Here is a 20,817-nt window from a genome sequence, read left to right on the forward strand (position 1 = left end):
AACAATAAGTCTTTGTCCAATCTGTACACGTAATTATATATAGTTTTAAAGGACATTTTAAATGACTAATTAGTATTGAAATGATAAATGCATCAAATAAGTTGTCTTCTCAAAAACATACAAAAATTATTTTAATTCTTCCCTCCACATTCTGGGTTTCATTGCCCTTTCTGGAACAACAACAACAAAATCGTGAAGAAATCTGATTCACACAGCAGATGTGAGGATCAGAGAACCTGCTGACTAATTGGAGATGAGTCTCCACTGGAAACAATCACATAAAAACAAAGTGTGGCAAATTCCTGTCCCTAATAACTTCTCAGGATACACCAAATTTATCCCACCAAAGAGCTCTGTTTCAGATCCTCTTGCTCTGGGTCTCTGTAGCAGCTTTTTCCGAGCTGCATTCTGGAGAACCCTAACACTACACACACGCATGCACACAGAGTTTCAAGGTAATTACATTTAGGGATTACTGCTTATATACCCCTCTTAGAGATTTAAAATGCACATAAGCAGATGAAGATCCCAGGAAGTCATGCAGAAAGGCACCTGCTCACTTTGCCCAGAAGTTGCCAATTCAGTTACCTCCAGGATCCAGGCAGGTAAAGGTCATGATCCGGCGGTGACTGTGGTGAAGTGGAGATCACATATTACCACCAGAGAGTTGCTGCTTCTAGACATGTGGGCCTGATATTCACAGATCTTCATGAAATGTCTGAAATCTGGATGGTGGTTGTTTTTAATTAAAGTATAGTTGATTTACAATGTTGTGTTAGTTTCTGGTGTACAGAAAAGTGATTCAGCTATGTAAATACACATTATTTTCCATTATAAGTTAGTATAAGATATTGAACATAGTTCCCTGTGCTATACAGTAGGTCCTTGTTGTTTATGTCATATATAGTAGTGTGATCTGTTAATTCCAAACTCCTAATTTATCCCTGCCCCCTTTCCCCTTTGGTAACCATAAGTTACTTTTCCATGTCTGTGAGTCTTTATCTGTTTGGTCAATAAGTTCGTTTGTATCATTTTTTTTAGATTCCACACATAAGTGATATCATATGATATTCATCTTTCTCTCTCTGACTTACTTCACTGAGCACGATAATCTCTAGGTTCTTCCATGTTGCTGCAAATGGCAATATTTCATTCTTTTTTATGGCTGAGTAGTATTCCATTTTATGTACACACACACACACACACACACACACACACATACACACATATACTACATCTTGTTTATTCATCTGTCGATGGACATTTAGGTTGCTTTCATGTCTTGGCTATTCTAAATAGTGCTACTATGAACATTGGGGTGCATGTATCTTTTCTAATTAGAGTTTTTGTCTTTTGTGGATATATGCCCAGAAGTGAGATTGCTTGCTAGATCATATGGTACCTCTATTTTTATAGTTTTTTAAGGAACCTTCATACTGCTCTCCATAGTGGCTACACCAATTTACATTCCCACCAAAAGTGTAGGAGGGTTCCCTTTTCTCTGCATCCTCTCCAGCATTTATTATTTGTAGACTTTTTGATGATGACCATTCTGACCAGTGTGAGATGATACCTCGTTATAGTTTCAATTTGCATTTCTGTAATGATTAGCAATGCTGAGCATCTTTTCATGTGTCTATTAGCCATGTGGATGTCTTCTTTGGAGAAATGTCTGTTGAGGTCTTCTGCCCATTTTTTGATTGGGTTGTTTTTTTCTTTTTATGTTAAGCTGTATGAGCTGTTTGTTTATTGTGAAAATTAAGCCTTTGTCACTTACATTGTTTGCAAATATTTTCTTCCTGTCTGTAGGTTGTCTTTTCATTTTGTTTATGGTTTCCTTTGCTGTGCAAAAGCTTATAAGTTTGATTAGGTCCCATTTATTTATTTCTGGTTTTAGTTCCATTACTCTAGGAGACAGATCCAGAAAAATATTGCTGTGATTCATGTCAAAGAATGTTCTGCCTATGTTTTCCTCTAGGAGTTTTATGGTATCTGGTGTTACATTTAGATCTTAATCCATTATGACTTTTATTTTTGTATGATGTTAGCGAATGTCCTAATTTCATTCTTTTACATGTAGTTGTCTAGTTTTCCCAGCACCACTTATTGAAGAGACTAGCTTTTCTCCGTTGTATATTCTTGCCTCTTTTGTCACATATTAATTGACCATAAGTGTGTGGGTTTATTTCTGGGCTCCCTATCCTGTTCCATTGATCTATGTGTCAGTTTTTGTGCCAGTACCATACAGTTTTATTTACTGTAGCTTCGTAGTATAGTCTGGAGTCAGGGAGTGTGATTTTTCCACCTCTGTTCTTCTTTCTCAAGATTGCTTTGGCTATTCAGGGTCTTTTGTGTTTCCATACAAATTTTAAAATTATTTGTTCTAGTTCTCTGAAAAATGCCATTGGTAATTTGATAGGTATGGCATTGAATCTGTAGATCTCCTTCAGTAGTACTGTCATTTTAACAATACTGATTCTTCCAATCCAAGAACACAGTATATCTTTCCAAGTGTATGTCGTCTTCAATTTCTTTCATCAACATCTTATAGTTTTCAGAGTACAGGTCCTTTGTCTCCTTAAGTAGGTTTATTCCTAGGTATTTTATTCTTTTTGATGCAATGCTAAATGGGATTGTTTCCTTAATTTCTCTTTCTGATAGTTTGTTGTTAGCGTACGGAAAGGCAACAGATTTCTGTGCATTAATTTTGTACCTACAACTTTACCGAATTCATTGATGAGCTCTAGTAGTTTTCTAGTGGTGTCTTTAGGATTTTCTATGTATAGTATCATGTCACCTGCAAACAGTGACAGATTTGCTTCTTCCTTTCCAGTTTGGATTCCTTTTATTTCTTTTTCTTCTCTGATTGTTGTGACTAGGACTTACAAAACTTCGTTGAATGAAAGTGGTGACAGTGGGCATCCTCGTCTTCTTCCTGGTCTTAGAGGAAATGCTTTCAGCTTTTCACCATTGAGTGTGATGTTAGCTGTGGGTTTGCCACCATATGTGGTCTCTATTTTGTTGAAGTATGTTCCCTCTATGCCTACTTTCTGGAGAGTTTTTATCATGAATGGATGTTGAATTTTATCAAAAGCTTTTTCTGCATCTATTGAGATGATAATATGGCTTTTATTCTTCAGTTTGTTAGTATATATCACATTGATCAATTTGCAGATATTGAAAAGTCCTCACACCCTTGGGATAAATTCCACTTGATCATGGTGTATGATGCTTTTAATGTACTGTTGGAGTCAGTTTGCTTGTATTTTGTTAAGGATTTTTGCATCTATGTTCTTCAGTGATATTGGTCTGTAATTTCCTTTTTATGTGATATTTTTGTCTGGTTTTGATATCAGGGTGATGGTGGCCTCATAGAATGAGTTTAGAAGTATTCCTTTTTCTGCAATTTTTTGGAATGGTTTCAGAAAGATAGGTGTTAACTCGTCTCTAAATGTTTGGTAGAATTTACCTGTGAAGCCATCTGGTCCTGGACTTTTGTTTGTTGGGAGTTTTTAAATTACTGATTCAATTTCAGTACTTGTAATTGGTCTGTTCATATTTTCTATTTCTTCCTGGTTCAGTCTTGGGAGATTGTACCTTTCTAAAAATTTATTCGTTTCTTCTAGGTTATCCATTTTATTGGCCTATAGTTGCTCATATTAGTCTCTTATGATGCTTTGTATTTCTGTAGTATCAGTTGTAACTTCTCCTTTTTCATTTCTGATTTTATTGATTTGAGCTCTGGGTTTTTTTCTTGATGAATCTGGCTAAAGGTTTATCAATTTTGTTTATCTTTTCAAAGAACTAGCTTTTAGTTTCATTGATCTTTTCTATTGTTAGTCTCTATTTCATCTATTTCTGCTCTGATCTTTATGATTTCTTTCCTTCTACTAACTTTGGGTTTTATTTGTTCTTTCTCTAGTTCCTTTAGGTGTAAGGTTAGATTGTTTATTTGAAATTTTGCTTGTTTCCTGAGGTAAGCTTATATTGCTATAAACTTCCCTCTTAAAACTGCTTCTGCTGCGTCCCATGGGTATTGGATCATCCTGTTTTTGTTTTCACTTGTCTCTAGTATTTTTTGATTTCCTCTTTGATTTCTTCAGTGATACATTGGTTGTTTAGTAGCATATTGTTTAGCCTCCACGTGTTTGTGTTTTTGCAGTTTTTTCTCGTAGTTGATTTCTAGTCTCATAGTGTTGTGGTCATAAAAGATGCTTGATATGATTTCAGTTTTCTAAAATTTACTGAGGCTTGTTTTGTGGCCTAACGTGATCTATCCTGGAGAATGTTCCATGTGCACTTGAAAAGAATGTGTATTTTGCTATTTTCAAATGGAATGCTATATATATATATATATATATATATATATATATATATATATATATATATATATATATATATACACACACACACATACATACACCAATTAAGTCCAGTTGGTCTAATGTGTCATTTAAGGCCTGTGTTTCCCTATTGATTTTCTGTCTGGATGATCTGTCCATTGATGTAAGTGGGGTGTTAAACTCTCCCAATATTATTGTGTTACTGTCGATTTCTCCTTTTATGTCTGTTAACATTTGCCTTACATATTGAGGTGCTCCTATGTTGGGTGCATATATATTTACAATTGTTATATCTTCTTCTTAGATTGATCCCTTTATCATTATATAATGTCCCTCTTTGTCTCTTATAACAGTCTTTATTTCAAAGTGTATTTTGTCTAGTATAAGTATTGCTACTCTGGCTTTCTTTTGATTTCCATTTGTGTGGAATACCTTTTTCCATGCCCTCACTTTCAGTCTGTATATGTCTCCAGATCTCATATGAGCCTCCTATAAGCAGCATATATACAGGTCTTGTTTTTGTATCTATTCAGCCACTCTGACTTTTGATTGGAGCATTAGCCAGTTTACTTTTAAGGTAATTATCAACATGTATGTTCTTACTGCCATTTTTTTAATTGTTTTGGATTGGTTTCCATAGGTCTTTTTTCCCCCCTTTTCTTCTTTTGTTCTCTTTGATATGAAGACTATCAGTTATGTTTGGATTCCTTTTTCTTTTCTGTGTGTATATATATTATATTATAGATTTTTGGTTTGCAGTTACCATGAGGTTTTCATATAGCAGTCTGTATATATACATGATTGTGTTAAGTTGCTGATCTCTCAATTTCAAATGCATTTTTTAAACCCTGCATACTGTTTTTGATATCATATTTTGCATCTAATTGTTTCATGTATCCCTTAACTGCTTATTGTGGATACAGATGATTTTACGACTTTTGTCTTTTAACCTCCCTACTAGCTTTGTGTGAGGGTGATTTTCCTACCTTTACTTATTTTACCAGTGAATTTTTCATTTCATAATTTTCTTGTTTCTAGTTGTGGTCTCTTTCTCGCTTAGAGAAATTCCTTTAACATTTGTTGTAAAGCTGGTTTGGTGGTGATGAATTCTTTTAGCTTTTGCTTGTCTATAGAGCTTTTGATTTCTCCATCAGATCTGAATGAGAGTCTTGCTGGGTAGAGTATTCTTGGTTGTAGGATTTTCCCTTTCATCACTTTAAATATATCATGCCACTCCCTTCTGGCCTGCAGAGTTTCTGCTGAAAAATCAGCTGATAGCCTTATGGGACTTCCCTTGTATGTTATTTGTTGCTTTTCCCTTGCTGCTTTTAATATTCTCTCTTTATCTTTAATTTTTTTAATTTTGATTACAGTGTGTCTTGCTGTGTCCCTCTTTGAGTTAATCTTGTATGGGATTCTCTGAGCTTCCTGGACTTGGATGACTGTTTCCTTTCCCATGTTAGGGAAGTTTTCAGCTATTATATCTTCAAATATTTTCTCAGGCCCTTTTTCTCTCTCCTCTCCTTCTGGGACCCCTATAATGTGAATATTAGTGTGCTTGATGTTGTACTAGAGGTCTCTTAAACTGTCCTCATTTCTTCTCATTCTTTTTTCTCAGCAGCAGTGATTTCCACTACTCTGTCTTCCAGCTCACTGATCCGTTCTTCTGTATCATTTAGTATACTATTGATTCCTTCTAGTGTATTTTTCATTTCAGTTATTGTATTCTTCATCTCTGTTTGCTTATTCTTTATATTTTCTAACTCTTTCTTAAAAACTTCTAGCTTCTCAGTCTGTGCAGCCATTCTCCTCCCGAATTCTTTATCTTTACAGTCATTACTCTGAACTCTTTCTCAGGTAGATCGCCTATCTCCATTTCACTTAGTTCTCCTTCTGGGGTTTTATCTTGTTCCTTTGTCTGGAACGTATTCCTCTACCACCTCATTTTGTCTAAGTTGCTGTTTGTATTTTTATGTCTGTGGTAGGTTAGTTACATTTCTCGACCTTGGAGAAGTGGCCTTCTGTGGGAGACGTTCTATGCATCACAGCAGTGCACTCCCCTCTCGTCACCCAAGCTCTATGCTCTAGGCTGGTCTAGAGGCTTGTGCAGGCTTCTTGGTGGGAAGGGCCAGTGCCTGACCACTGGTGGGTGCAGCTAGGTTTTGGCCCTCTGGTGGGCAAGGCTGTGTCTGGGGGTGGCTATGGGCTCAGGAAGTCTTTAGGCAGCCTGTCTGCTGACGGGTGGGGCTGTGTTCCCATCCAGTTAGCTGTTTGTCCTGAGGCACCCCAGCACTGGTGCCTGTAGGCTATTGGGCGGGGCCAGGTCTTGGTGCTAAGGAGCCAAGATGGCAGTTGCCAGCAGCAGTGTTCATGCATTTGAATGTTCCCCAATATGCCACTAGTGTTTATGTCCCCATGGTGAGCCACAGTCACCCCCCACCTCTCTCCAGGAGACCCTCCAAGACCAGCAGGTAGGTCTGGCCCAGGCTCCTATCAAATTACTGAGCTTGCCCTGGGTCCTGGTGCACATGAGATTTTGTGTGTGCCCTTCAAAAGTAAAGTCTCTATTTCCTCCAGTCCTAAGGGGCTCCTGCAATTAAGCCCCACTGGCCTTCAAAGCCTAATGCTCTGGGGGCTTGTCTTCCTGGTACTGGACCCTCAGGCTGGGGAGCCTGACATGGCCCTCAAACGCTCACTCCTGTGGAAGAATCTCTGCAACATAATTTTTCTCCAGTTTGTGGGTTGCCCACCCAGGAGGTATGGGATTTGACTACATTGAGTGTCCCCCCCCTCCTACTTGTCTTGTTGTGGTTCCTTCTTTATGTCTTTAGTTGTAGAAGGTCTTTTCTAGTGAGTTCCAGTTTTTCTCATCAGTGGTTGTTCTGCTAATAGTTGTGATTTTGGTGTGCTTGTGAGAGGAGGTGAGCTCAGGGTCTTTCTACTCTGCCATCTTGGCCACTCTCCTGTAATCCAAGTTTTGATGTGAAATTTCACATCTAGGATGAGGGGGAGGAAACATGACTCTTGGCTAGACCTGGCCTATAGGCCACCAATTTGCAGCCTCTGGTTTAACCTAAAGTTTCTCAAGCTCATTTGACCACAGAACTCTTTGTCCCTAAAACACTTTTTGAGGAAATGCTACCACACATCATTAGCCTGCCCAGCCCTTCGAGGAAGCCCCATCATAAGGTCCCTTCCTACACCTAGTCCTCCTTCCCTGTTCCAGTCCTCTGACCTAAAGTATGCTCCAGTTACTCTGGATGTGTGTTAAATTACTCCAGTACTTGTGACTTAAAACAACAATATTTATTTTGCTCAAAAATCTGCAATTTGGGTAGGGCTCAGAGAGGATGGCTCATCTTGGTTCCACTATGTGGCTTGAAGGCTGGTAGTAATGGCGAGGGGTTGGAATCATCCAAAGGCACTCCCAGTCACATATCAGAAGGCTTACGCTGGTAGTCACCTGAAACCTTAGTGTGGTAGATGGCTAAAACACCTACAGGTGGCCTTTCTTTGAGGCCTGGGCTTCCTTCCAACATGGCAGCTAGATTCCAAGGGTGAGTGGCTAGAGAGTAAAAGAGAGGCAGGCAGAAACTGTATCACCTTTTAGGATGTAGCCTTAAAAGTCCCACCAGTTCACTTCCATTGCATTCTGTTTGTCAGGGCAAGTGTTCAAAGACAGGGCCACAGACTCCACCACTTAACGGAGTGTGGCAAAGTTCTGAAGAGGCTGGGGGACCAGAAACACCACTGTAGCCACTTTTGGAAGATGCAATCTGCCGTAAAAGGAAAGAATAAATATCTTGAATTCCAGATCTTTTATTTACCAATAATAGGGTGATTTTGAGCAAGTAAGTTTATTTCTTTTTGCAATATTTGTTCACCTTCCCTTGAATGCAGTTACCTCTATTTTTATTTTATCATTGGACAGTGAGCTTCTTGAGAGTAGCATCCACATCTAGGTGTTTTGTGTTGTTTAATATTGCTATGATGCAAGCACAAACATATAGTTTGGGTTTAGCAAATATTTCTAATGCCTTATTTTATAAGGCTGCTAGGGAGTTTCCCAGTGACTTTCCCCACTTGGAGACATGGCTAAAGGAGAAGAAACCCCTTTGGAACGGAGTCACATTGCTTGCCGTTCACTGTTATTCTGTGCCTGTCTCAGCCTAACCAGTGTTGTGGTTGGGCTGGCCCTTGTATTTCTTACTATGATTGCAAGATGCCCTCAGCAATAACTATCAGGAAACTTTTAAAGAAAAATAAACGTTTATTACTTACAGGTCCTAGAAATTACATGGCACACCTGGGACCACACAGCAAAGTCACAGGTAGAGAGAAAGAACGCAAGCATGGGTCTAGGGTTCTCCTTTTATTGGGTTTGAGAGTGGGGGCCTAGGGTTTCAAGGGCCCACTCTTTATTGGTGAATTTAAAGCATAAGAGTGGGAATTTAAAGCTCCGGAAGAGAAAAAAAACAATCCTCCCAAATGGTCAGTTGTCAAAGAACTCTAAAACAAAGGAGCCTGGGACGTAAGAGAGGGGGGTGGGGGGGGCACAGCTTGGCCCTTTATCTAGTCTTGTAGCTAGCAATGTGTTTATTCGAGATAGCCAACTTTGAAGAGGATGCCATCTTTGGAGCGGGTGCCTCTTTGAAGTGGATACCTCGGCAGTCAAAGTTGAAGTCAGGCGCTTGCTTTACAGGAAGAAAAGCTAACAGCCAGGGCTCACACTATAACTATCCACCTGCCCCTTCCCTCCTCACATGACTTGTTGCATGGAACATGAGACAAGGCTCAAACCCAAGGGCCCTCCCCATCTCCCCAAGCCTGTGGTAAAGCAGCCCTGTAGTCTCCTGCCCTTAGCAGCCCAGAGAGCAGCCAGGAGACCTACAGGAAATAAGTAGCCTCTGAGAAACTGGCCTCACAAAACCTTACTCCCAAAGCAGCGGCAAACACCAGGCTTAGTCTCCAAACCTCATTTCAGGGCACCTTAAGGGCAGTTCTTTGTTATGAATGCAAATACCCCTGGAGCTACAAACAGAGATAGGATCGTGTAAAATTCTGGTTCTGCAAAGGCGTTCATTTGCTAATGAATACCCTAAAAGCCCTTTCAAAGATGACCCCTGCCCATATGGACAACAGGCTTTGTTCATTGTTCTTTAATACTCCATTCCTCCTTGCCACTTGCCAGGTGAAGAAGAATAGAAAGCAAAGAACAGGAAACTCCCTTAGAGTCTCTGTTAGAAATGGCTCTTGGTTAGTCTGCTCAAGCTTTGTACTGCAGTATCTCCAGCCTCCTGTGCCAGTTCCTCTCCTTCCCATCATTTCAACTTTTCCTCCCCACATTTCTGCAGCTAACAAGCTGGCATGTTGTTTGGTGAGAGCCTCAGGCTGTTTACCCAGGTGCCTGCCAACATTGGCAGTGATGGCCAACTCCATTATACAGGGAAGCGTATCTAACCCGGGGGCAACTGGAAAATCTCTGTTGAGTGCTAGTACCAATATTTTTGTTTTTCAACACTTCTGAACCACACCATTTACAGTTTGTGGGACTGCATCCTCTCTCAATCCTAGGAAATATTCTTTTTCATTTACAAATATAAAATAACATTAATTGCCAATTCCTTAGCTCTTATATGTTACAAATTCTAAGCACTTTACATCCATTGCCTCACCTAATCCACACAACTGCTCTAAGAGACTTTTTACATTTTACAGACTGGGAAACTGAGTTAGAGAAGTGAAGTAAATTGCCAAAAGTCACATGACAAGGAGCACAGCCAGGACTGCAGCCTGTTCTACCTGATGCCAAAGCCTGTCTGTTTCCTCCCCTATACTGTTTAGCTTGAGAAAGGTACATGCATGACAGATCCATTTCTTATCTCATAAAGATTTTATTAATTTTGAACCTTCCTGTTTGATTCAGTAAATCAACTCATTAATAACACTGCAAACAAAGACACTCAGGCTTGTGAGAGACCATAGAATTCATGAGGTCAAACTGACCTGTGAACGTCTGTAGAGCACTCCTCACACTGGGCATTGTGTCTCTGAAGATTTCTAATTCTGGGGAGCCCATCCCTCTGAGGAAGAAGAAGCGCATTCCATTTTCATGCAGCTTCACGTTGTGTTTGATAAAAATCTGTCCCAGGCTTCCCTGGTGGCGCAGTGGTTAAGAATCTGCCTGCCAATGCAGGGGACATGGGTTCAAGCCCTGGTCCAGGAAGATCCCACATGCTGCAGAGCAACTAAGCCCATGCACCACAACTACTGAGCCTGCGCTCTAGATCCCACGAGCCACAACTACTGAGCCCACGTGCCACAACTACTGAAGCCCACGCACCTAGAGCCCTGCTCCACAGCAAGAGAAGCCACCACAATGAGAAGCCCGCACACCACAACGAAGAGTAGCCCCCACTCACTGCAACTAGAGAAAGCCCGCACACAACAATGAAGACCCAACGCAGCCAAAAATAAATAAATAAAATAATAAATACATTTATAAAAAAAAAAAATCTGTCCCCCTGGAACTGCCATTTATTCATCCTAATTCTGCTGCCTGCAAAAACAAGGCTAAACTGCTTGCTCTGCGCTCAGCACCCCTCTGAGCCTTGCTTTACCAGGTGAATTGCTTCATAAACAGGCTTACTCCTGCCCATCCACTCGTGCCTGAAGAGACTCCAGTTTGTCAATGACTCTCACTACGTGAGACACCCAGGGCTGCACCCAGAACTCAAACTAATTCTGACCAATCAAAATTCTATCCTATCCCTTGGACCTAGAGATTATCATACTAAGTGAAGTAAGCCAGACAAAAACAAATATCATATGATATCACTTATATGCAGAATCTTTAAAAAAAAAATGATACAAATGAAGTTGTATACAAAACAGAAACAGACCCACAGAGAGAAAATAAACTTATGGTTACCAAAGGGGAAAGAGGGAGGGAGGGATAAATTAGGAATTTGGGATTAACATATACACAGTACCATATATAAAATAGATAACCAACAAAGACCTACTATATAGCACAGGGAACTATACTCAATATTTTGTAATAACCTATAAGGGAAAAGAATCTGAAAAAAAAATAGCTATATATGTATGTCTAACTGAATCACTTTGCTGTACACCAGAAACTAACACAACATTGTAAATCAACTGTACTTCAATTTTTTTTTTAATCTATTAAGTTTGAAAACAAATTCCATCCTTGATCAGGGTGCTGCACATCTTTGATTGCAGCCTCAGGTCGAATATGTTCTTTGGGCAGCCACATGGAATCCTCAACTAACACTGAGCTGTCAGTCAACAAGTGATGTGAGTGGGGACATTTCAGCCACTCTTCACCAGCCTGGGCTACTAGATCCAGGGCAATGAGGTCCCTAACTCATCTGCACATAATTTCACTTCAACGAAAATTGTTTATTGTGGCAAGTACTTTATCCAAACTTGCATAGTGATTTTCATTCCTCACCTTGCAAGGGATACTTTCTTTTCTTTTGCATATGCAGAATGGGTTGGTTGGTTGTTTGGTGGGTTTTTTCTCTTTTTTTAAGTTTTAATCCAGTGACAGTTAATCAATGGATATCTAAAGAGGCAAAAGGAAAGTCAGACTCCACACAAGCAGAATTGACATGTAATCTCACATAGATCAGTTCCTTCACAACACAGCCCTAGGATGTTTCTAAGCAACTTATGTTTGACCCACAAAATTGAAAGGAACTCTATTTAAACTGGAGATAACCAAAATAGACTGGTGAATGGGAGCTGATAATATGCTGCTATCCCTTAAAATTCCCTGGTTCTAAATTAAATTGCTTGTTTTCTTATTCTTTATATTTTAATTAGTATTTAATTTTGTCATGGTTCTTATAGAAATTTTTATATACTAGTTTTACAATCAAAAAGTGAAAGGAAAATGTCAAACATACTTTTAGAGAAATGTTTTAAAGTATATAATTTTTGGAGATCAGTGAACAGGGTAGAAGCCCCCTTCCAAAAAAAAAAGGGATCCTGGACCATGATGTCCCTTCCCACTTACTCTGATCTTCTGAGTTAATCTGCACAGACAAAGAAGCCTGAGCTATTATCGAATGAGCTCAGTCTTCTCACTTTACAAATGATAGAAAATAACGTACAGATGGGTTTAAATGACTTGCTCAAGTTCACAGGGATAATGGCAGCTGCTAGCACATACCTCTTTTCTTCCAAACCACTGATCGAGAATATCGGTATTGGAATTGAGAGGTAAGAGACTGCTGTAGTGTAGGGTCTTTGGAGAAAACGTCATGGAAGAATTGAAACTGAAAAGATGTAAGCTTATTTTAAGCAAATCTTACTTTTTCACTGAAATAATACATGCTAGCAATAGAAGATTTGGGAAATGCTGGAAAGTACAAGGGAAGGTGATGGGGCAAATTCCTCATAATCCCAACCCATGAACTCAGTACTGTGGGGTGCATTTCTCTATAGTCTTTTTTTCCTCACACATTACTTGTTTTCTATCATTGTGATCATACTACATATCAAGGAACATTATAAGTCAAGGCCTATTCCATGTTGTAATAAACTCTTCATAAATACCATTTGAATTACCACATAACAGTCCATTTCTGCAATAATCTTCTTAACCTTGCTCTTATTTTTGAATAATTAGGCAGAAAGGAAAAATTTAACTGAAGAGGGGAAAGGTATCTAGAAGAGGGTATGTACTGATATATACAGAAAATTAAAACACCAAAATACTCACAGATGTGTATTTGAGCTTTGAAGTTATGGGTGATTTTTGTTTCATTCTTTATATTTTTCTCAATGGTACAAAAGCACTAGTAAGCACACCTACTTTTATTGAGCATTTACCACGTGCTTTATGCCACAGACACACTTTCTCTTTTAGTCCTAATAATGACTAACCAAGACCACTAGTCTATCTTCGTTTCAAGGATAAGGAAAATGAGACCTGGAGATATTAAGGGACTTGTAGAAGGCCAATGATGGAGCCAGAATTTGTTCCCAGGGTCATATGAGGAGAAAGTGTCTATTCTTAACCACCATACTGCACAGCCCAAGTTTTTCATGAATATCTACCATTGTTATAATCAGAAAGCTATTTTAAAAATGAAAATGGATTGCAAACAATAGCTCGTTTCTGGTGTAAGCAGATAATGTATTACCTAGAGAGTGTAAAAAACAATCCACCAGCATCCCAGAACAGCTAAGAAAATCATCAATATGTAAAATCTCCTCGGTCATGTCTAAAATGTTTAAAATTCAAATATGTTTCAGGTTTCTCTGAAATTGATTAGGAATAGAAAAGAAGCCGTGTTAATTGCACTTATGTGAATGAAGTCTGGATTCTGAGACCAGATGAAAATTGATTGTGCTAAAAGTAGTCTTCTGTAATTAAATGAAACTGTGCAGGTGCACTTTAATTAGTCAGCAGAACTTATTCTAAGTGGTAACAGTCAGTCCTGGTGTATCTCATGAAATTAGGGCCTGACAGCTCCACTTCAACTGAGGTTCTCTTTCCACAGCAGTCTTATTTGTTCTTCTACTGCTCTAATTTGAAACTGCAGGAAAGGTGACTTTTGTAATGGAGATGTACACATTACAAAATCTTCCTCTTTCTTTCATTCAAAAGACTTGTAATCGCTTTAGATTCCAAGGAATCTCACTAAGGGAACTTAACTACCTTAGAAAGTACTTGAAGTCGTTGGTATTTCACATCACCCATCAGGGGGCTTCAGAAAGTCAGTAAACATTATAAAATTCACTTGATAGATTTCTCTTTGTTTCTATGCAGACAAGCTCAACCTGCATCTTTAAAAAGCTATTCAAGAAAGCGTCTCCTCAGTATCTAAATGTGCACGTTTCCTGGTATTTTAAAAAGGAAAGATAATTTTTCTTTTTATTATTTTTTAACCTTTCTTAAATTATAAAAAAAAATACTTATAGAAAATTCAGGAAGTACAGAAGAGCAAAAAAAGTGAGAAAAACATCACCTGTCATCCCTTCATTCAAAGACAGATTACTCCTAACATGGTAGGATATTTCCTTCTAGTGTTTTATCTAGCTGTTGTGTATCTGAGATCATTCTGTTGGCACAATTTGGTGTTCTACTAGAAAGACTCTTTGAAAAAGAAATTTTGAATTTTATTCCTAACCTTAACCTGGATAAGTGGTGTCCATTCCATGGGCTTCTAGCATATCAGACACAGATTATCAAGATGCCTGCTGTCCTGGGCCTTTGTTGAGCAAAGGCCTCTACTGAAGGGACAGGACCCGTATCTGGGGTAGGAATGAGTATTCTGGACATAATAAAGAAGGAGAACAAAAAGTACTATTTATTACTTGGTAGCCTGGGATTAATCACATTGGGCTGGCCCTTTTTCCCTGCATGTGTGTATTCAGAAGAAATAAGCTTATAATGATCATTCAGAGCAACTTTGAAGAAGAGGTTGCACCACAGAACAACCACCACCCAGGCATGAGGGTGGAGTAGAGGGTGAGACTGGGAGGATTAAAAGGTAAAGAACAACCTTTGATTGGATGTCAACAAGTCACAGAATTTAGAATCACAGAAATTGAGATTTGCAGAGAAATTGGATCTCAGTCCCAGACTCAGGTGTTCAAGGAATACCCATTTCTTTGTTTCCTTTAAGGAAAATAAAGTGGTTTCCAAGCATCTCTTTTACCAAACCGGCAGGGAACTTAGTCTCAGGCACCAAATATGGAAGGCTCATGTGGTGCCAGAAAACAAGGACAGAGCCTCCATCCTCTTGTCTGTCATGCTGACTGCTAACAGCCAACCAGGCCCTAAGTGCTTCCTCGAAATCCAGTTTCTCTCTATTTCTCTGCCACATGAGGATCAGAGTGCCTAGCACACCCTCTGTCATCCTCTCGGAGGTCGGGCCAACTTGCCAGGGAAATACCTAAAACCTAAGCATCATCTCCCGCTCCTCTCAGAAACCACCACCCTCCTTCTCTTTTCCTGCCCCTGCAAATTCCCCCTCCTCTCTTAAGTTCTTTATGATACTTGCCTCTTTTTCCTCCCCCGCCCCCAGGACACCTCAGGTACTCTCTTCAGGCTTAGTAAAGTAGAAGCCAACCAGGGACAGATCTTGAAGAAAAATTCTGCCCCAGTCCAGGAACACACACCTCCCCTGAAGTAAAGGAGAGCTAATGGCCTGGTTTCCCTTTTGGAAGACTTGAAAGTCATAAAGAGGAAAACACAAAGCAGTATTTTTCAAAAAATCATCCTGCCATAGAAAAGACCTTGAAGGGCTTCACTGGTGTCGCAGTGGTTGGGAAACCGCCTGCCAATGCAGGGGACGTGGGTTCGAGCCCTGGTCCAGGAAGATCCCACATGCCGCAGAGCAACTAAGCCCACGAGCCACAACTACTGAGCCCTCGTGCCACAACTACTGAAGCCCGTGTGCCTAGAGCCCGTGATCCACAACAAGAGAAGCCACCGCAATGAGAAGCCCGCGCACCACAACGAAGAGTAGCCCCCGCTCGCTGCAACTAGAGAAAGTCGGCTCGCGGCAACCAAGACCCAACGCAGCCAAAAATAAATACATACGTACATACATACATACCTTGAAGAGGACTCAGTCGAGTTCACACCCAAAGCTGGTCTCCTTCATTCTTTAGCACCAGGAAGCCACGTTTGCCATAAGGTGATGAGCATGAGCTTAGAATGCAGACTGTGGTTCAGATCCTGTGCAATCCCAGCTTTATGACCATAACCCTCAGTTTTCTCCTAGCACAGTGCTTGGCACAAAGTAGGATCAACCAATGTTGCTTTCCCTTGTCCATGGCCAGCTGCCTCCCCAAGTCACTGCCCAGCCAGTCCCAAAGCAGTTGCTCTAATTCCTCATAGCCTAGGAGCAACTCTAGGAGAGACTGCCCTTCCTAAAATGTGTGCCTGGTACCCACACTTGAAACTGTTCAAGGAATGGATTTATAGCTGAATTTGGCTTATGTGATCCTGGTTCCTCAGATGGTAACTGTTTTCCTCCTGGAGAAAGTAAGAACTAATCTAATTCGACACTTTGAGCACAGAGTGCCCTCCAGAAGCTCTTCAACCGTGAGTATCATTGGATGTGGCCAGTTTGAACACTTTATTCCTCCTCAGAACTCATTTTTATCTATGAGGAAAACTGTCTCTCTGGAAATAAACCAAATTATATAGCATGTTCTTAAATATATCTCTCTTCATTTTTCCTGTCTCCTAGTCAGATACAGAGTTTTGGGATAAGATGCAAGCAGAATGGGAAGAAATGGCCCGGAGGAACTGGATATCGGAGAACCAAGAAGCCCAGAACCAGGTTACAATCTCAGCTAGCGAGAAGGTGATCATTTCTCTTCTTACATATGCTGACCAGTTTTCTCAACCTCTGTGGATCATATTTTTATAAATTAGTTGATAACTATTTTGTGAAAAAAATCCAAGAATTAAACAGACAATTTCATGTCAATCTGACCTATAAGAAATTCTGGCACATGAAAACAGCGTAATCTTCCAATGCGTGAAAGCAGCAAAGCTGGAATGGAATACCCTTATTTTTTATCAATGTTAAGACAGTTTGGCAGCCAACCAGAGCTTGGCCAGTTACTGAACTAACACTGAGGGCGGGTTAGAACAAGAACTGGGCTAGTCCCACAATGCCTGAGCCACGTCAATAAGCTGACAGAAGTGATATCAGTGGGCAGGGGGGTGAAAAGGGGGGCTTAGGGCTGTATTTCACAGGTGGTCTTTATGCAGCTAGCAAAGAACTCAGTGGAAAAGATACACTTCACACAACCAGGTCAGGTCCCAAGGGGATTCCTCAGAGATATTCCCCTGAGAAGAGCCCCAGCAAATATGTGAGTACAGTCAACAGCCAGTCAAATTACCCATGAAGTCCCAGTTGCTCTAGGATTTATGCTTTTAAAAGCACTTGGAAAAAAGAAAACACTTGAGAAATAAGTTTAAATGACTTGAAAGAAAGAGATGGAAAGATTGAATTTTCTTTCACAGGGGAAACATAAATATATAAATGTTTATGTTATGGTTTTTTGTGGTAGAGGAATTCTCAGTCATACTCAGTTCTGGATAACTTCCATGATATTTAGTTCAACCCAACAAATTTTACTGTTTGCTCTGGATACTGGGGACTATGATGAATAGTCTCTGATCTTGTGGGATTAGCAATCTATGTAGTCGTTGAAATGTCTTTCTCCTTCCAGTATTCTCTGTCCCACAGTAGCTGAGGCAAAAATCTCATAAAATCAGATCAACCATCTCATTAAAACTAATTAAGTTAATTTTCCACAAAGAAATCGAGAGTGAGAAGAGAGAACATTGATGTAGAACATCAGTCTCTGGGCTGTAATCCATGGACCAGAGCTCCCCACTCCCAGGGCCCCATATCCCTAACACCACTGCATAAGCTGGTCATACCCTGTGGATTTTGACAAAGAGTTTTGTCTTTCTAAGCACCTATGGAGAATGAAGGTCTCCATGTGATGTATTTAAAAACCTTAGTAGCATCATCAACAGACTAGCTTATTTGTATCTATCAAATTGGAAGGATTTTATGACAATCTCTGCTACTAAGATTGCAACAAATAATATCTCTGATACTTCTGATGAGAGTCTAAGTCAGGACATACTTTCTCAAAAACAATTCAGCTACATATATCAAGGGTCTCAAAATAGTTCATAGCCTTTAGCATAATAAATCCTTCTAGAAGTCTATCCTAAGGTAATAATCACATGCAGACAAAGATTTGAGCATGTGGCTTTCATTGTAGCTTTATTTATGATAACAACAAAAAATTGGCGGTAACCTGAATGTCCATCAAAAGAGGATTGATTAATTTTTAGCATAATATAAATAACTTTAATAACTAAAATTAAGTGGGGCTTAAGCTACAAACCTGCATGTATAGTATGAACTTAGTTAACTTATATACTCAGAAAAATACTAGAAGATTATTTGTACATTCTGTATTGTTTAAATTTTTTCAATAAAAGATGGTAACTTTAAAGCATATGTTCTCAGTGGAGAGATACAGCCCCCCAATGGGACAAAGACTGGTTTGAGAAGTAGAAGGTGAAAAAAAATCTTAGATATTACAATGGTTTGTAGCCCTCCGAAGGGCCACTGTATATAAACAGATGTACAGTATGTGGTATTAACATTTCAAGGAAGTGAGTGGCAGCATTTAGCAAAAATATGTCCCAAAAGTCAGTATTTTAAAAATCTTGTGAGGAAATGGCTAAAACAAAAAGAACAAAAGAAATACCAGAAGGAAAACAAACTCCAAAATATTAACAGTGATCATATTTAAGTCATGACATTATAGGTAACTTTTTGTTTCTTTTCATATTATTCGATAACAAAATAAGATTATCTAACATTTACACAATGAAAACGTACCACAGTCAAAATAAGGGGAACAACAGCAATTTATACTTCATTGAAATTAATCAAATAATTTAAATAAAATTAATTGAATTCAAATTCAAAAAGAACTGACTGACTATAACAATGAAGAGTGAAATCAATGGATCTGTGTTGGCCCCTTTGTGTTGTAGGGATATTACTTTCACACTGAAAACCCCTTCAAGGACTGGCCTGGAGCATTTGAAGAAGGCTTAAAAAGGCTGAAGGAAGGGGACCTGCCAGTTACCATCCTGTTCATGGAGGCAGCAATTCTTCAGGACCCTGGAGATGCAGAGGTGTCATTTCCCTTCCTCCTGCCAGGCTTGGAAAGGGGCGGACAGAGGGTGACAGAGAGTTCTGCTAGGTGGCATTTTCATCAAGTAAAGTTTCCCAAAGGAGTTAACGTGGCTAAGCCTGATATGTGTTTGAAAGTTACAAATAGGTACCTATTTTCTAACCAAATCTGCAGTGTCTACAGTGCCCAAAAATAAAAGGTGGAGACAAGAAACGAAAAACCAAAACTGCCAACCTAGAGGCTCAGCAGTAGTTTTCACAGGGCAGAGTATAGTTTTGTCTGGGTCTAGAGCCACACCATATTTCACTCTTGATTTACTCACTCAGCATTTATTGAGCACATATTATGTCCCAAGAATTGTGCCAGGAATTGGCTTAAATTTTTTTTTTTATAAATTTATTTATTTATTTTTATTTTTGGCTGCATTGGGTCTTCGTTGCGGTACACAGGCTTCTCATTGTGGTGGCTTCTCTTATTGCAGAGCACGGGCTCTAGGCACCTGGGCTTCAGCAGTTGTGGCTCGTGGGCTCTAGAGCACAGGCTCAGTAGTTGTGGCTCACGGGCTGAGTTGCTCTGCGGCATGTGGGATCTTCCCAGACCAGGGCTCAAACCCGTGTCCCCTGCATTGGCAGGCAGATTCTTAACCACTGCGCCACCAGGGAAGTCCTAAAATATTGAAGAGGTAGAAAAAATGGACCAGTTGAAACGACAGATTTGTGCTCTATCTGGAAGACAAGTAAATAAATCAATGTAGTGTAATAAATGCAGTGTCAGAGTACGCACAGGAGAGCTGAGAGCAAGGGTTCTGACCCAGCCTTCCCCTCCAAGTGAATCCAAAGCTGAACTTCGAGGGAGAGAGGATTAAAAACTGCAGGGGAATCCAGCTCTTGTTAAGAGGGAATGGTTTGTGGGTGGGCAGAGGGACAGGAAACATTGAATCCATGGTGAGAGGGGAGGAGACAGTGGCAGGAGAGGGGGGAAGAAGAGGTAGCCAAGAGTTGAACTTCATCCTGAAAGCCATGGGGAACCACTATGGGAGAGGGACACGATCAGATTCGCATGTTAGAAAAGCCCCTTTCTCTGAGACATGAAGGGTGAGTGGAGATGGGAGACTGGGAGACACCAAAGAGGCTTCTGCAATTTTATCTTGGTCCACTAATTTTCCCAAACTGCAAAGGCCTGTAATAAGACACTGGTAGGTATCAAAGCTTCTTTTTTTAGTTTGTAATTTTCGGGAAACATCTTATAGAGGGATATTCCCAGAGGAATTTGCAGAAATGTATTATATATGCAGTGCTGAGAAGGCAGTACAGAATAGTGGTTAAGCCTCTGGGCTCTGCTATCCTAACCATGTGGGTTCAAATCCCTGCTCTACCACTTGTTAGCCATGAGCCACGTGATCTGGGACAAGCCCTTTAAAACCCTCTAAGGTTCAGTTTCCTCACATGTAAAATAGAAATCACAATTATAACTATCTCATTGGGTGTCATGAGGATAAGTTCATACAAATAAAATGCCCAGTTTAGTGCCTGGCACATCAGTATTTAGCCTTTATTATTATTATTGGTTGTACTTAGTTTGTATAGAAACAACAAGTAAACTAATTATTGATCCTACTTAAAGCGCCTAGTATCTTGTTAGTCAAAATGTTGACAGTGAAATGAGATTGAATTGAGAGTTGGAATTTTGAACCAAAATATTGGAATTTTTAAAAGATCTAAATATCAATGTAGAAGAGAAA

General features: G+C 39.7%; 1 protein-coding gene across 12 annotated transcripts in view; it reads left to right on the forward strand.

Annotated features, from left to right (window-relative positions):
• PEX5L (peroxisomal biogenesis factor 5 like) overlaps positions 1-20,817 on the forward strand; it is a 243,044-nt gene that overhangs the window by 209,602 nt on the left and 12,625 nt on the right. For all 12 annotated transcript variants that reach the window (XM_082394029.1, XM_082394033.1, XM_082394026.1 and 9 more), the window contains 2 exons: positions 16,586-16,702; positions 18,934-19,077. In XM_082394029.1, coding sequence (XP_082250155.1) covers positions 16,586-16,702; positions 18,934-19,077 — 261 coding nt within the window. The remainder of the gene's footprint in view (positions 1-16,585; positions 16,703-18,933; positions 19,078-20,817) is intronic.

The sequence above is a fragment of the Balaenoptera borealis genome (assembly GCF_965194805.1).
Source record: "Balaenoptera borealis genome assembly, chromosome: 5".
Taxonomy (NCBI): Eukaryota; Metazoa; Chordata; class Mammalia; order Artiodactyla; family Balaenopteridae; genus Balaenoptera; species Balaenoptera borealis.